Below are 15877 nucleotides of genomic sequence, written 5' to 3' on the forward strand. Positions count from 1 at the left end.
CAAGGGTGATTCGAGTAAAATTACATTTTTAAAGCTGAGAGTCCAATGCTGCTATTAATATTAAACGGAAGTTCAAACTCGAGGAAAAATATGTAAAATGTACGGTATGTTAACAGTGCATTTAGAAAATGAAAGGTTATATATCGGAATATTTCCCAGGGTCTGTCGGTATATTTGATCGATAGTTCCGCGGTCACACTGCTGCTATCCAAAACAGAAAAAAAAGTTTCTTTCGACCCAAAATCCAAAATAAAGTTATTTAAATAGAAAAAGCAGTTAAAAATGCACACGACAAGTCTGCCAAAGGGCCATAAAGTGCATTAGGGCAACTCATTACACTAGACATACACTAGACATTGCCAAACACAAATCACCTTCAACCTGGTGGGAGAGTCATCATGGAGGAAAATATGTGGTAAATAAAACCATTAGCGACATCCAGAAAGCCCAGCGAACAGCGTCAACGTCAACACCCAACCCCAAAGGCCAAGCCAACAGATGAGCGAGCAACGGAATGTTTTCCTATTTTAATATTTGGAGCAATTTACAAATGGCCTTCCCTTCATGGCGCACACACTGAGAGAAAACACTGAGAGAGTGTTTGTTTTATTTTAACTTTCCGATTGAGTGAGACATCATTTTAGTCGCCCCGCATCGTTATCAGCTAGGCCAACCGAATAAACAGCTGCTGGTTGAGACACGTTGACGGCCGTCACCGTCACTGCTTCATTTTCTGCCGTGACTAAAGGCCTGAACTGATGCGACTTTTCTCTCTTTCCTTTTTAGGATAATTGAACTGGAGTCGGCGCTGCTGGACGACTGCAATGTGAATGATATATATAGCATTTGTAGGGGCAAGGGATTGCCCGAGGCCCTGCGTCCGGATGTGTGGCAGGTGTGCCTGGATGTGCGACACAAAAGCGACCAAATGTCGCTCTTCAACGAGATCTACGATCTGCCGTTTCAAAGTCAGCTGCGAGAGGATTGCCAGCGGCATGTAGATCGCATGGGCAATGACGAAGAAGACAAGGTATCGGTGGTGTCCGACCTGGAGTCGATCATTACGTTCTACTGCAAGAACCGGAATCTGCAATATGAGCCGGAGAACGGCTGGATTGAGCTGCTCCTACCGCTGTTTGCGCTCAAGCTTAACCGTTCGGACACATTCAATTTGTTCGAGGCGATACGCGACACCTACATACCGAAGGGCTGCAAGCCAAAGGGCAATGTCTTCCATGTGTTTCGGCTGCTGCTGCAGTACCACGACCCAGAGCTGTGCTCGCTGCTGGACACCAAGAAGATCACACCGGACCTCTACTCGCTGACGTGGTTCCAGTCGCTGTTTGCCTCCTGCAGCAGCCTGTCGGTCATCATAGCCATGTGGGATCTTTACTTTCAGAATGCAGATCCCTTCATGGTGTTCTTTCTGGCCCTCATCATACTGATCAATGGGCGCGAGAAGATTATGCAGATAAAAGCCTCGTCCAAGGAGGAGATCATTGAGTTCCTCATCAACATGCCGTGCGCCCTGGAGCTGGACGATGTCTGGGACTTTTGCTCACTCGCTCAGTACTATGCGTTGAAAACGCCGACGTCCTTCAAGACGGACTACCTGAAGGCGCTCTACGGCAAGCAGAATGACTCACCGCGCAGCCAGGAGGAGTCCAACAAGGTGTCCCAGGCGTTGTGCCTGCCCGTGTCCGTCTACGAGTTGGTGGAGAACTCAGCCACCGAATTCCCAGTGTCCGATGCGGTTCGCTTCTTTCTCGTCGATTGTCGCCCGGCCGAGCAGTACAATGCCGGCCATCTGTCCACGGCATTCCATCTCGACTGTAATTTGATGCTGCAGGAACCCGTTGCCTTTGCCACCGCCGTCCAGGGTCTGCTCACGGCACAGCGTCAGGCCATTGAAGTGAAGTCGAATGCCGGCGGCGAGCATTTGTGCTTCATGGGCAGCGGCCGCGTGGAGGAGGATCAGTACACGCACATGGTGGTGGCCTCATTCCTACAGAAGAACACACATTACGTGTCCTTGCTCACCGGCGGCTATGCATCCATTCACGATTACTTTGGCGATCACATGGCCGACTGCCTCGAGGATCACAATGTGCGAAAATGTCTCGTTTGTCAGCAGCACAATACACAACAGGTAACGGAGACTGCCAGTGTTGCGTAATGTACTGAAACGTGTCTTTCCTTTGCAGACGAAAAATGTGCCACTGAAAGCCACAACGGCCGCCTCGTCCACGGATTTGTTTAGCAAATTCTCTGCTGCCATGAAGTCCAAGTCTGCGGAGGTCAAGGGCAAGCTGCTGGACATCATAGTGAATCCCAGTGCGGGCAGTGCAGCAGCAGCTGGCGGCGTGACAAATGGTGCGCAATCCGCGGCGTCGCAGGAGCGTCATGTGAGTGCCAAGGAGCGAAATGGCAAACGGTATCGCAATGTGGCGCCTGTCTTTAGCATCGATGACGAGAACGAGGATGCCTACGATGCTGCAGAGCGCGATGCACCCAAGCTAGCGGGCGACAACGAGGAAATTGTGAATCTAAATCAATATTTCAAGACGGCAGACATCATCAATGCCTTCAAGTGCCAGGAAGTGCAAATGAGCGGATGCATGTACGACAGTCAACTGATAATAACGCCCGGCCAGCTGGTGGTGCTGCGTGAACTAGGTCGAGGACAGGCGCAAATAATAGTGCGTCGTCCGTTGGCCAGCATTGTGAAGATCACAGCCAAGAAGCGGCATCGTGATTTGATCACGTTCAAGTATGGCTTTCCCGACGGCGAGGGACTGATGATCACCGATATGGATCGGTTTCTTATACCAAATGCCAACGAGGCCACAGCGCTGGTCTCCAAGCACATAGTGCAGGTGCTGGATAATGTCAAGTAGGCAGAGAAGGCTGTCCCCTTGCTCCCCCCTCCCTCCCAACAAGCTTTATTTCACAGGCAGACAAAGTGCAATGCGTCGCGCTGTAATTAGTTTTTAATTGGCAATCATTTTTTCCTTAACAAATTTGTAGTGTAAATTGTGTAAAACGCGGCCACGCGGCAAATTGTAACATAGAGGCAACAGGTAACAGTGACTGCCAGTGTTGCAAAATGTACTAGGACCCCCCACAGAGCCCTTTCCTTAATTAACAGCAGAAGCCTTGAGACTTACAAATGTGTAAATGAATGGATGACAGGATGATAGACAGACAGAGAGTGTAACTAATATTTATTGCAATTAAAACCCAAGTAAAATAAACATGTATTATATTGGAAACTCCCCAATTGGCTTCTCCAGCAGCGGCTGATCGTTGGAGCGCACCTCCCGCGTTGTCTGTGGCTCCTCCACTGGAACAGCACGAACTCTGCACTGATGGAAGTAATACCAGCCGAGAGAGACGCAAACAATGAGCAACACCAGCAAGCAGGCGGCAGCGACAATGGACACAGCTGAGGACTCTTCTACCAAATCTTCATCCAATTCGTGGAATGTGAGAGCCGCATAGGAACTTCCTCCACTTTCAGTTCTTTCCTGCATGCCCTGCAGCATCACCGATGTACTCCGCACAATGCAGTCGCTACGAATTGTCAAGATGCCGCTGCCATAATGGAGATCTCCTTGGTCACAGCCACCATCCATCGATTGGCTGCAGCGAGCGGTAGCCAGAGAGAGTTTTGCTTCACCAGCCTAGGGCTGCATAGCTCCGATTGACTGCGATTCCGAAAGGCTGCCAGTGTGCAGGGCAGTGAGCCCGAGTCGCGGCCAAATGTGATTTGTTGCGACTTGCATAAAAATCTTTGTGGGTGCAGCTCCAGGCAGCTGTCCAGCTCCTCATTCTGCAAGGGAAAATATCTGTCCAGATGGTCGCTAATGGCCAGATTGGGTGTCTCTGTGTAGAAGAGCTGAAGGCCGCTTTGCTCTAGCCTTGGTATGGGCGTCAGATGGTAGACATCGAACTGTTCAGCGTCCACCAGTGGCAGCTTAATGTGGAACAGCAAAAGCTTGTGCAACTGCTGAATGTGACTTATCCTGGCCACACGATAGACATCAGCGATTGCCCGACTGTCGAATGGCAGACGACGCTCCTGCGGCATGTGGGCCTGCATGGGGGTTAGCTCATGCTCCAGCTGCTCGACAGAAAGTATTCTCGCATGAAGTTTGTCCGTTTGTTTGGCATGAGATACTGAATCGTGTATGGCATCCTGGGTGCGCTTTATACGGCCCAGCTTTATACGGTCGAGTCTAGTTCCCCGCTCAGACCATAATTATTTCTGAAATTCTCAATCTCCATAAGCTCCAGCTCCAGTGGTCTTGGACAGGCAGGCAGACAATGTTTCTCTAGCGTTTCGTAGTATTTTCGAAGTTGTAATACGCCAAAATGTTCCACTCTGACATGATGACAGAGGCGCGTCCTCGGTGCTCGATGAAGCTGCCCAAACTATTGTTGAAGTATGTCATTGTCATGGGTGGGAACTGTTCCATCTCAAGTGGAGCCTGTTGGCAGTGGCCAATGAGCAGCGTCAAAATAAAATTGATTAAAGCTGGATAAAACATTGTCACAGAACCGAACCGGTTACGTGCTCGCCGCTGGCTTATCGTTAACTAAATTGTGAACCCCTCGAGGAATATTTATTTAAGACATTTTTAAATTGCGCTGATCGTGCATCGTGTTACATGGAACATAATCGTAGTCGCATTTATGCATTCAATATGCTGAGTGTTTGCTTTTCGATTATGTATGGCAAAGGAATGGAGGGACTGTCTCTGTTGTTAGCTGTCAAAGCTGTCGTAATATTTCTGGAGCGCACTGTTTGCGCTGACTGTTACACACACACACATGTAGCCTCCCACTGTTAACCAAAGCAGCGACGCGACGCAGCTCTGTGCAGACACAGCGCATGCGAATTGGTAAGCACCGTTAGCCGAACAGCTACGTAAGCAGACATTGGCAAAAGGGAATGGGAGCTATTCCATGCCCTGCTCTGCTCTGCTCTGCTGCTGCGGTCGCAAAACTTATCAATGAGAGTGACGTAGGTTCTGGCTGTGCAGGCGGCGGCACAGGAGGCGGCGGCGGGTTGGCCGTAGCTGGGGCTGCAAAATCGAAATTGGGGCCAGTACGTTACAAAACTGTTGCACTCCGTCGCTGGGACGTCAGTTCATTCAGAACAGTGGAAGTGCGCGAACCTCAGCACAGCTCAACAGCAGCCGAAGCAACAGCCCCAAAAGCCCTCAACCCGGACAAGGAGTCGCCGTCTTCGTCGTCGTCGTCCAGCCACCTATCATAGCCCGCAGTTTCAATTCAAATTTGGGCCACTGAAGCAGTGTTGTCAGCACGTAAAGTGCTTTCCAAAATGCGTTTGTCAATGTCATTGAGGCAGCTGGCAGGCCACAGCCAGATGCTGCTGCTTGTGCTGGTGGCCAGCCCGCTCATCCTGGGTCGCGTGTTGGCGGTGCCCGCCTCTGTGCTTGCCCAGAACACGGAACTATCCACCAATGCCAATCAGAAGCTGCAGCTCCAGCAGCTGGAACAGCAGCAGCAGGAGCAGCAACAGCCGGCAGCAGGTGAGTGCCAAAGTTCAGGTTTTCCTTTGCGTGGGTGGAGCTCACAGCTTACGGCTTCGCCCACGCCATAACAGGGCTCTCTGCTCCTAGTTAATGCTAAAGGTCATTGTAAAATTTCATGTTTTATTTTTTGTGTTAAATGCTCACTGGCCGTTGCCATACGGCAGCAGCAGAGTGGACCACAGCCCCAGGGCCGAGGCTCTGCGCTGCTTCTGCTCTGCTCTGCTCTTGTCTCAACGCCCACAAGGGCTTAGGTGGGAACTAGGGGAGCGGCAGAGGGACTGCCATCCACTTGAGTGGCCGCCTCCCAATCTTCGGGTAGCTCATCTCATTTAGCATTTTCCATTTCCCATTTCCCGCTTAGCTTTTTTGCGCTACGGAAATTGCGTAGGTGTTTGCCGCTGTCGTTGCCAGCTGTCGCGCGGTTGCTCTGCCTCTGTCTTGTCTCCCTCTTCCACTCCCCCACTCCCTTTTGCACTCCCACACTGATTCTGCTCCTCCCCCTACTTGCTGCTTGTTTTTACAAATTTCCATTCTGCGGTTATCCTTGTTGTTGTTGTCTCTTGTGCTGGCTTAGTGAATCATTACTATCCCCTACGTACACACACATACTTACACACACTCACAGTGTTACACCAGGTACAGTGGGCTAGAAATGTGTGCAGACGGCACACGTAATATGTTGCGGATGGAAAAGAACGGTAGATTGTAATCAAGTGTTGCCAATGCTTGCACATGAATTGTTGTTCACTGTAATAGCTGCTTATGTAATTTATTAATCTGATATCAATGATATTTCTCTATATTAATATAACTAAACATGAATTTTTGTAGATTTGTTGGCATTTATTAGCCTTATTCTCCATAGTCGTGGTTTTTCGAGTAATTTTTCCTAATCAATCAGCCACCATAGCTACATTTTCATTATTATGATCATCAAAAGTGCTAACTTTAATACTAAACTGTAAAAAAAAACATTTTCAGTGTTTAGTTTCAATCAAAACATGACTCCATGGACACCACGGTTGAAGCCTATCAAAAATTTTAGTTTTAATTATAAAAATTTGACTCTTTTCCCTCGAAAAAAATATCAATGTAATTATATAATTCATCTCCTATAACATAACAGCAATTTTAAAACAACTTTCGTTGGTTATCAATAAAAATACACTTTAAATACACACAGCGCTCTGAAAACTTCAAAATTGTTTCTCGCCAGCCGACTTATGTCACCCACTGTACATACTGCCATACATACTTACATACATTTGTATGTACATTACAGGAGTACCTCCTGTAGCGCCGTTAAACATCGCGTAGGCGTTCGCCATACAAAATGGCGACCAGCCAGCCTCCTTTGTGCACACAAACACAAGCACTCTGGGACTCTGGCAACACACACGTAGATGTATATCATGTGCATGTGCGTGGGTGTTTTTGCAAGGCACTGTAAATGTGTGTGGGTGTGTTGGTGTGTTTGCCCTTCTTCGTGTGCAAGTGTGTGCGTACGTGCGCGCGATTTCATTTCTATTTTTAGACATCGAGTTAAGCAAAAGTTTTCAGCTGAGAACTCTCTCCCTCTTCCACTCTCGCTCTCGCGCGCTCTCCCACCCTGCTTTCTGTGTTCTGCGAGCCTGGCGCCTTTCGACTGGCATCCTCTTTCACCACATCTTAAGCTCAAGCTGCTCCGCCACCTCCACCTCCACCTCCACCACACCCCACCACACCGCAGCGCAGCTCAGGCCAGCGTTGGGGCAGCGGCTCTCTCAACTCTCAAGCTGTTAAGTCCTGCGTTGCCTTTCTTTATTTTCGGGGCGCAATGCAACACGTTCACGGCCGGCCCCAGAAAACCGCACAAAGGCCGTATGGGGGCTTGGCTTAAATGTCAATCGCCTCGAGCCAAAAGGCAGCCAGCCGCCACATCAAAATGTCAAAAACAAGGCAACAAATAAACTCCAACATATAATAGATGGATGGATGGTTGGTTAGTCTTTAGGGTGGACCTTTTAGTTTTGTGTAGAAAAAAAAAACAAAGGAATTAAAAGATTAAAGTGTGGAAGAATAATATAAATTAAAGTATTGTGTAGAAAGTCTACCAAAGTCTACTCTCAACTCTGCACTCAAAAATCGTATTAGAAAGAAGTTGGAGAAGTCCTAATTTGAGTATAAATTATTTATTTCCCCAGTTTCTAGTTAAAATTTGACCATATAAACCACATTTCCGAAGCTCTAAATTTTATTTGTACTTCATTTTAATTTAAAAGAATAAAAGACAGCTCCTACATGTCCGTTTGCTAGCATATTGAGCCAGCTCCAAAATTTCTATCCTGCCAGCTATTCATTTTTTCGCCCAAATATTTCCTTCTTCCGCTGCCTAAATTGCTTAAATTTCAAACAGAATAATGTCCACCCTGAATCACATTTTTGGGCATTTAATTTACGCATCAGCAGGGACAGCCAGCAGCAGTCAAGTGTGTATTATTAAATATTTATAAAAGCGCACTCCCTGGCCCCATCCCTCCTCGAGTTCTTTGTCATTTCCATGAAATATTCAGAGCAGCGCTCCAGTCCCGGGCTCCCATTAGAACCTTGGCAGCAAAACCGCAAACTTCTATTACGGGGCGTCCAGCGCATTTCCATTTTCGTGGCACAAATTGTTCCATATGCCGATGGTTATTAAATTATTTGCTGTGAGTGCTTGGGACAGCAGCAGGAGCTTAAGCACTGGCAGGATGTGGAGCAGCAGCCAGGAGCCAGCAGCGAGGAGCCTCCCCCCACACATCAAGGCTGCCAACAACGCACTTAGCCATGGCGTTAATTGTGTTCATGTTCATGTTGTGCTGAACAGCTGCTGTAAACAGAAGGACCCAGCCAACACCCAGGACCAACCGCACTCATTCTTCCGATTCTTCCTTTCTTTTTTCTGTCCCATAATCTCAGCTCCCCCGTGTGCGCTGCGCATGTGTGTGTCCAGGGCAGGGGTAGTGGGAGCGAAAAGCAAACAACTTGTTGATATTTTTACAGTTCAGTGAACATTTTGCGACAAGGACGGGCCAGCCAGGAGCCCAAGAACCTGGCGCTCTGCACGTCCCATGAATCTATGTAGAGCTCCACAAGCACCCAGAAGAAACCTGAAGGACAATGACGAGTCGACGTCAGCAAATGTCAGAGCCAGAAGCCAGTCGCTCTCTCTCTCTCTCTATTTTTTGTTGCCTATATTTATTTATGGGCACACTCCTGGAACCACCTGCCTGCCACCCATCAGCGCACACGACTTTTGCTGTGGCCACATGCTTAATGCCATAAATTGTGTTGCTGGGGAAATGACTGGCGCGGCGGCGTTGGCTTCTTGGAAACATTTATCCCAGAGCTTCAGGGGAATTGGTATCCCTATCCTTGAGTTTCAGTGGAATTGGCAATCCCCCTGCCCGAGTTTCCGCGGAATTGGTAGCTAAGGACTTGAGGGAATTGCAGAACTGGGTTACAGTACTTTTCAGCAGCTAGAATTTCAGCCAGAGGAGAGACACTCTGTTGTGGCGTTGCTTTCCTTTGATAGTTCTCCCATTACATCGTCATTTCCAAATGTCAAATATGTCTTAGATGTGTGCAGCTACAGAAGGAAGAGAGTTTGCTTTTCTGACGAGTTTTAATCCCATTTTGCTCATCAACATTCATGTGAATACTTCGCTTAATACTCATGGGAAACTTTGCTCCTCTCACCCTCATTTTTGTATCATTTGTTTCTAATCTAATCCAAACAACTTTGTCCTGCATTTGCTATCACCACTTGGCACCAGCTAATAACATATTCATCAGTTCTATCGTATAAATCATAACCATTTAGGACTCAAACTCTTATCTGTCCCTCGATTATTGAGTGTGGGGTGACTGTTTGTTATCGGGAAAATCTTCATGAAAATCCCTTCATAAACACATGACACAGCCTTTCAGGCTGTTCAAAACCCGGTGAAGTCGCGTCACAGCTGCTCTGCATGTGTCGCACTCATGGCCAGCAGCTGGCCCAGAGTGTCATTTCAAGTGTTAACTGAAACTTAATTGGCGGCAGGCAGCGCTTGATTAACATCTGCCAAGAGCTGGAGAGCTCCAGCTAAGCGTGGAATGGAACCAATTAGCAGCAACCAACTGTTGCGTAAGAGGCAAGAACGCTTGAGACACACACAAATATGATTAGAAGTAATAACAATAAGGCCAAGGCTTTTGCTGTGTTCCAACAGGGGAATAATCCCTCGAGTGCTGCCCATTGAAATTACATAAAAATGGCTGTCCCGTGCCCTGTCCAGTGCCTGTCATTTCCTGCCCTGTCCTATCCTGTCCTGTGGGCGTTAATAGCAATTAGCGTGCGGCGTAGAAATATGTTTCGAGTGTCTAAAACAATTATGAAACTCGTTGGCCCTACTGCCGGACTAATTGGTTTCTGCGTTGGGGCCACTGTGAAAATTTATTGAATCAACCCCACGAAGCAGGCAATGGAATATTTTCAATTTGTTTTTCTCCATCCACAGCAAAGCGTTCGGAGGATGCCGCCTCAAAGGCCATAGGTCCATCGGCCGATAAGAAGTCAAGTCCGGAAATTATGCCCTCGTCGTTCAGCAATTCGCCGCCAGCCAGGAGCAGCAGCAACAAGATGATTAGCAACCAGCAGGAGCAGCAGCAGCAGCAGCAGCAGCAGCAGGGACCATCCGGCTTGTATGCTCTGCCCAGCAATGATGAGATTCTGGCCGCTGTGGCCGCCGCAGCGCAGAACAGCCAGCAGCAGGTGCAGGAGGAGCCCACCGCGTTGGAGGAGGCTGTGGCCAGCACCACAATGCGCAAGCGGGGCATTAACTACGACTACAATCCCTACATGACAGCCAATGACTATGGCAGCGATGTGCCCAGCGGTGTGTGGGCGGATGAGTACGATGCTGGAGCAGCAGCAGTGCCCGTCAGCTATGGCGAAAGGGATCTGCAGGAGCTCGATGATTATGTGCCCGATCGACGAGGTGAGTGAGAGGAATGTTCCCTCTGTTGAGCCAATCATCTATGAGTTTCTGTTCTCCCAGTGGGCGGTTCGATTGGCCGCAACAAGGCCTATGACAATCTGCAGAATCTGCTGAATGCTGAGGCGTATCTGGAGAGCATTCCCCTGTCCGTGCCACTGACCTATGCCAATCGCAATTACAATTTGGATGACAGGAACAAGCGTGGTGGTCTATTCTACAACATGGGCAGCACTGGCGGTAGTCTACAGGGCAGCACTGGCAGCGATAATATTAACCTGAGCAAATATCGTCGTTTCAATGATATGCGGTAAGCTTCAGAGATTGCAGCACTTAACAGCGAAACTTTAGCTGCAGCTTCTAAGTTTATTTTCTTCAACATTCCACCAAAATTTCAAGCCTTAAGCGCGACACCACCAAACTGAATCCCGCTGATATGTTGGCCCTGGTTGCCCTCGTCGAAGCCGGGGAGCGTGCGCGCAAGGAGAGCGATGTGGAGAGCGCTGGACCCGTGCCTATGATTGCCTCTGATGATTTCGACTATGTGCCAGCGGGCACCTGGCTGGATGCGCCCGTACAGCCGCAGCAGCAGCAGTCCGGCATGATGGACTACTATATGCCGCTGGAGAGCCAAAACCAAGCGATGCCGCAGTACGAGTACGTGCCACGTCAACACAAGTACAGCGGCGTGAACAGCCGTAAGTCTAGAGAGTAAAAGGAGAGTGCACGCCAGAGATTAAACCTTAAATTTCTTGCAGGCTTTGGTTCCTCCAAGCAGCGTTACATGGTATCCAAGAAGAAGCGTTCCATTAGCCAGAGTCAATTCATGAATGAGCCCGTGGCCGAGCGTGGTGCCAGCTACAATGGCGAAAAGTACTTCTAAAGTGTGGAGCAGACAGGCAGGATGCATCGATAGACTATAGAGAACATTTCTTTAAACGTTTCTAGAGAATAACCAAAAATAAAACTCAATTAGTAATGAGATACAGCCAAGGCAAAAAGGTCAATCTTGTGTGCAATTTCTGTGTAGAATTTCAATTTTAAACAAATATTAAGACAACCCACAAAACATAATCAAAGCAAATGTTTTTTATAGAAGAACGCTGGACACAGGGTCTCACGATTTTGTCTTCACTTAAAGCTAAACCCAAGAAAAACCTTAAAGTAACTTTAATCCCCCGCCACACACTCGTAATCCATGTCGATGTCTATGGCAAGAAAACTTAAAGCGAAACCGAAAACTATCAGTATGTACGTGTGTGTAATACTTAACCAACTAGAGGCTTCCCGGACTAGTACAAAAATTCCGAGAGGAGAGGAGAACGTAAGGAATGCTCCAAAAATATATCGATAACAGATCGACAGATGATCAACTTGAATCGAGCTCAGATATGACAATTGAATACATTTTTTGGTAGACAAAGCGCCCTTTGCACTGCACTACACTTGAAACTAATTACACTGTGCTACAACAGCAGAACTTTTATACAGTGACAGCGCCGATGCCGACTCGAGAACATAAAATGATCGCTAAAGATTTTAAAACAATTATAGAAATATATTTAAACAGAAGATACTATATGTATATTATATGCTATAACTGTATCAAAATTAAACAAGTGGCTCAGGGCATAAAGTATTTACAAAATATTCTATGTCGATTGGAGAGGAGATAATATGCCGATGATGGATGCGTACATTTAATTTGAAAATGAAAATTGTCTGACTGTTTTTTGGGTAATTAATCAAATATACATACATATGTACTATGGAATATGATAAACATACAATACATAACATAACTACTATTATATATACCTACAAAAACCAACAAACAAACAAAAACAAAAAGCATACATATATCGGAAGAGTATTTAAAATGCATTACTAGCGTATATGTGTGTGTGTATAAAATACAATAAAATATTATTATTATTAAATATATATATATACAACTAAAATATGAACACTCAAGTAACTATAACATATTTTGACATTTACATATATATATATATAAATATATTTACTTTTCCTTAACTCTTTTTGGGTCCCTCTTGAATATGTATTTTTGGCCAATTCATTTACGCCCTAAGTTCATTATTGCGAGCTTCATTTGCAACAAGGAAATGTATACATATATTTATTTTATGAAAGCAACTGATTTATGATTAAATAAAATATGTCCTTGGTTTGAATAATCCATGAAAATTAATGGCTGGAGCGAATATTTGGAAGAGAAATGGGAATATGAGTATTCGTGCTGAGTTTTTTAAACAGATTAAGAAAACAATTTATTGTTATGGCAGAGAAAGGTAAATAATTCTTGTAGAGTTTTTCTCTGTATTCTCTGTATTCTAATAGATCCGTTATCAAATAATATTCACTCCCCATTCAATTAATATTTTATTTTATTTTATTTTTATTTTCGAATCTCTCCAAGTCTGTTTCTCAGGCAATTCAGCAGCCAAAGAAACCAGAAAAAACTTGAACATTTGTATCAAAATCCTGGACAACCAAGGTGTTAATTTTATACCATAGCCATTATATACTTGATTTCACTTACGTATTCATAGATATATTTCATTGTGGACAGCAAATATTCACACCAATTTAATTATAACATCAGGAAAATAAAAACTAGCAACTAAAGTGCAGAGATTTGAGTAAACGATGAACTATTTTCTGTTTCAAGCTACATAAATATCTTGTGCATAACATTTTCTATTTTTGCGTTAATGTAACTATTTTCGTGGCCTGCAGTGCTGTAATGGTAGCAGCGGTAGACAAGCTCTCTCTCTCTCTCTCTTACAGCTAGCTGTACCTGTAGCTCTGCTCTGTTAACAGCTGTACCTGCAGCACTGCTCTGCCAACAGCTCTGCCTGCAGCTCTGTTCTGTTAACATCCATACCTGCAGCCATGTTACTGTAACAGCTCCACCTTTTGCTCCGTTACCATAACAGTGCGCTGCTAAAATTCACATTTTCAATGCTTCGCAGAGGCCAACGACCCATAAATCAATTCATTGATTGAAAATTCCCTTTACCCAAAACATTTTTCACATGCCATTGATTCAATGAAGAATCTGTACAATCAGTGAACCCATTTTCTAGCATAGAAATGTGTCAATGTTGGGGCCCTACAGCAGGCATCAGTTACAATTAATAGAAAAAAAAGCAGGAGAATTAAAAGGGAGGGCGACACTTGAATTGCTTCTTCAGATGCTGCCACAAATGGCGCCGCAAAACAGCAGCCCAATAAAAAAGTCATAAAGTATCAATTTTCTTTTATATTTTTTCTTATTTTTCTTCTCTTTTTTTGGGTGCTGTTGTCAACCGAATCGAAGACAAAAGAGGAGCCAAAAAAGAAATATTATATAATTGAACATTGGAAGACAATTCAATGAAAGCCAATTAACAACTAAACAAATCAAGTGGAAGATGCAAGGGGAGTGGGAAATGTGGTGGTGGACAGTCTATCCATCGAAGTGTGTGCAAAAATTAAATAAAAACCAATTGGACGACGCACACGCGTTGACATCAACCGAAAATTCTGTGAGGGTATCACCATTCGAACACCCCAGCCCAACCCAACTTCAAAACAAATTCCTCTGCTTCGCTCTAGCCTGTAGAACATTTTGTATATGGTTTATCTTTTATGTAGCAAAGCAAACCAGGCAGCCATGAAATGCATTGTGGAGGTCCAACTTTACGCAAACAGCCAGCAAACAAGGCCCTTGTCAGCCATGGACAATACGTGTTACTGTTGGGCAAATAAATATTCAGAATAAAACAAAGAAAATGCAACAAGGGGAGCTCTCAATTTTGCAGATGAGAGATATGAATGCATGGCAACAATTGCATCTATAAATGAGTAGAGGATCGTTCGACTATGACTGCCTAAAAATGGAAATGTGAATGGGGATGGGAATGGTAATAAGTACTAGAATATATTTACCAGAATCCCATAAGGAAGAGAATCTCTGGCAACGGGAAAACAATGCTAATATAATTACTCAATTGAAAGCCTTCAACAAATTCAAACTATAATAAAATCCTTCATTTAAATCCTACACTCAATTCCTTTAAACTTTATCTCACTCGCACAGAAGGAGTTTTAGCCTCTACTTTATCTATTCTCTAAGCTTATTCCATCCAAAAAATAACACCAACATATGTCAAACACGCTTTTCCTTGCGTTCGAATATCGTATCTAATCGGAAGTGCCAAAATGTTGCATACACTCAACGTCCGCGGTTGTGCCCCCAATTTGCCATATGGCCAAGGAAACAGCACTACAAAATAAATGCAAAGCAAATAACAGGGAACGAACAAGCACCAAAACAAAAAGTAGAAAAAGCGGCCATTAATATGGAAATATGGGGGTGTGCGGATAACGACTGCAGGGGGGAGGAATTCAAGCCTGAAGTTGTGGATGAAAACACTGGCAGGCAATATGGAGCAATGGAGAATTTGCATTTTATATAAACAAACGAGCAGTGACCAGAAATGAATGGTAAACAGTCAATGTAAAACCAAAAAGTTGCTTTAAGAATGTTTAAAATTCGAAATTTTGAAGCAAAGACACAACTTTGGTTTATTTGTTTAGCTGATTAGTGGTCCAGGAACTTTGTTTATCAGATCAAAAATATGCACTGCAAATGTTCATGTTCAAGCAAATGTTCTTTAGTTCAAGGAAACTCAACATTAAGACAATTCTTTGCCATCCATAAACATATAAAAACTTAAAAATACTCTTTAAAGCACAATAACAATAAATTTAAACAATTTATTGTCCACTTTACACCGACTCTTTCTCTCTCTCTCTGAGTTATATTTTCATTCACTTTGTAATGGGGAAGCGATTTGTGCTAGCAATTCAGAATTCCCCTCACGGGTTGCTCCATTTCACACCTGATATCATGAGACTGTTGCATTGGAAAATTTGTTAGATTAGCGTTAATTAACTGCCCAAATATGAATTAGTTTCTACTAATAAACTGTCGTAGCACAAGACCGAAAAACAACTGATTTAAAAATGGCATTATAAAAAGAGACAAATACAAATATTTTTGCTACTTTTGAGTTGAGTTTTTCGGTTTGGTTTGATGGGCTATTGGGTCTACTTCGGTTTGGGAAGTTTATACTAATTTTATGCACGCGTTTTGCATTTTTAATATTGGATTTTTGTGTGTGTACAAAACAAAACACACACACTTAGATGTGTATTTTGTTGTTTGGTTTTGAATTGAGCAGAGCCAGGGTAATTGAATTGACTGAAGATATTTATATAACAAATAGATTGTGCATGGGTTCACATGCA

At 44.7% G+C, this 15877-nt stretch overlaps 3 protein-coding genes across 3 annotated transcripts; 2 read left to right on the top strand and 1 right to left on the bottom strand.

Moving 5' to 3' along the window:
- The first annotated feature begins 202 nt into the window (after positions 1 to 202).
- On the top strand, positions 203 to 3272 carry LOC117582519 (TBC1 domain family member 23). Its single transcript, XM_034270316.1, has 3 exons — positions 203 to 415; positions 787 to 2149; positions 2205 to 3272. Exons 1-3 carry the CDS (start codon positions 399 to 401, stop codon positions 2895 to 2897), a joined length of 2073 nt encoding a protein of 690 aa, XP_034126207.1. The 5' UTR covers positions 203 to 398; the 3' UTR covers positions 2898 to 3272.
- On the bottom strand, positions 3236 to 4454 carry LOC117582246. The gene is given in 3 exon segments (XM_034269857.1): positions 3236 to 3601; positions 3604 to 4249; positions 4398 to 4454. Coding segments are annotated over 3 exon segments (1044 nt in total). The 3' UTR covers positions 3236 to 3260.
- Positions 4455 to 5148: 694 nt separating this feature from the next.
- Positions 5149 to 11632, top strand: LOC117582191. The gene is made up of 5 exons (XM_034269794.1): positions 5149 to 5558; positions 10082 to 10561; positions 10622 to 10868; positions 10958 to 11256; positions 11317 to 11632. The coding sequence occupies exons 1-5, from the start codon at positions 5348 to 5350 to the stop codon at positions 11439 to 11441; spliced, it is 1362 nt and encodes a 453-aa protein (XP_034125685.1). The 5' UTR covers positions 5149 to 5347; the 3' UTR covers positions 11442 to 11632.
- Positions 11633 to 15877: the final 4245 nt, after the last annotated feature.

This window comes from Drosophila guanche, unplaced genomic scaffold, assembly GCF_900245975.1.
Source record: "Drosophila guanche unplaced genomic scaffold, DGUA_6, whole genome shotgun sequence".
Lineage (NCBI taxonomy): Eukaryota > Metazoa > Arthropoda > Insecta > Diptera > Drosophilidae > Drosophila > Drosophila guanche.

Coding starts and splice junctions, on each gene's coding strand:
- LOC117582519 (XM_034270316.1), top strand. Junction 2,150..2,204: donor AGCAGCACAATACACAACAG/GTAACGGAGACT, acceptor TTTCCTTTGCAG/ACGAAAAATGTGCCACTGAA.
- LOC117582191 (XM_034269794.1), top strand. CDS start 5,348: ATGCGTTTGTCAATGTCATTGAGGCAGCTGGCAGGCCACAGCCAGATG. Junction 10,562..10,621: donor TTATGTGCCCGATCGACGAG/GTGAGTGAGAGG, acceptor CTGTTCTCCCAG/TGGGCGGTTCGATTGGCCGC. Junction 11,257..11,316: donor GTACAGCGGCGTGAACAGCC/GTAAGTCTAGAG, acceptor AATTTCTTGCAG/GCTTTGGTTCCTCCAAGCAG.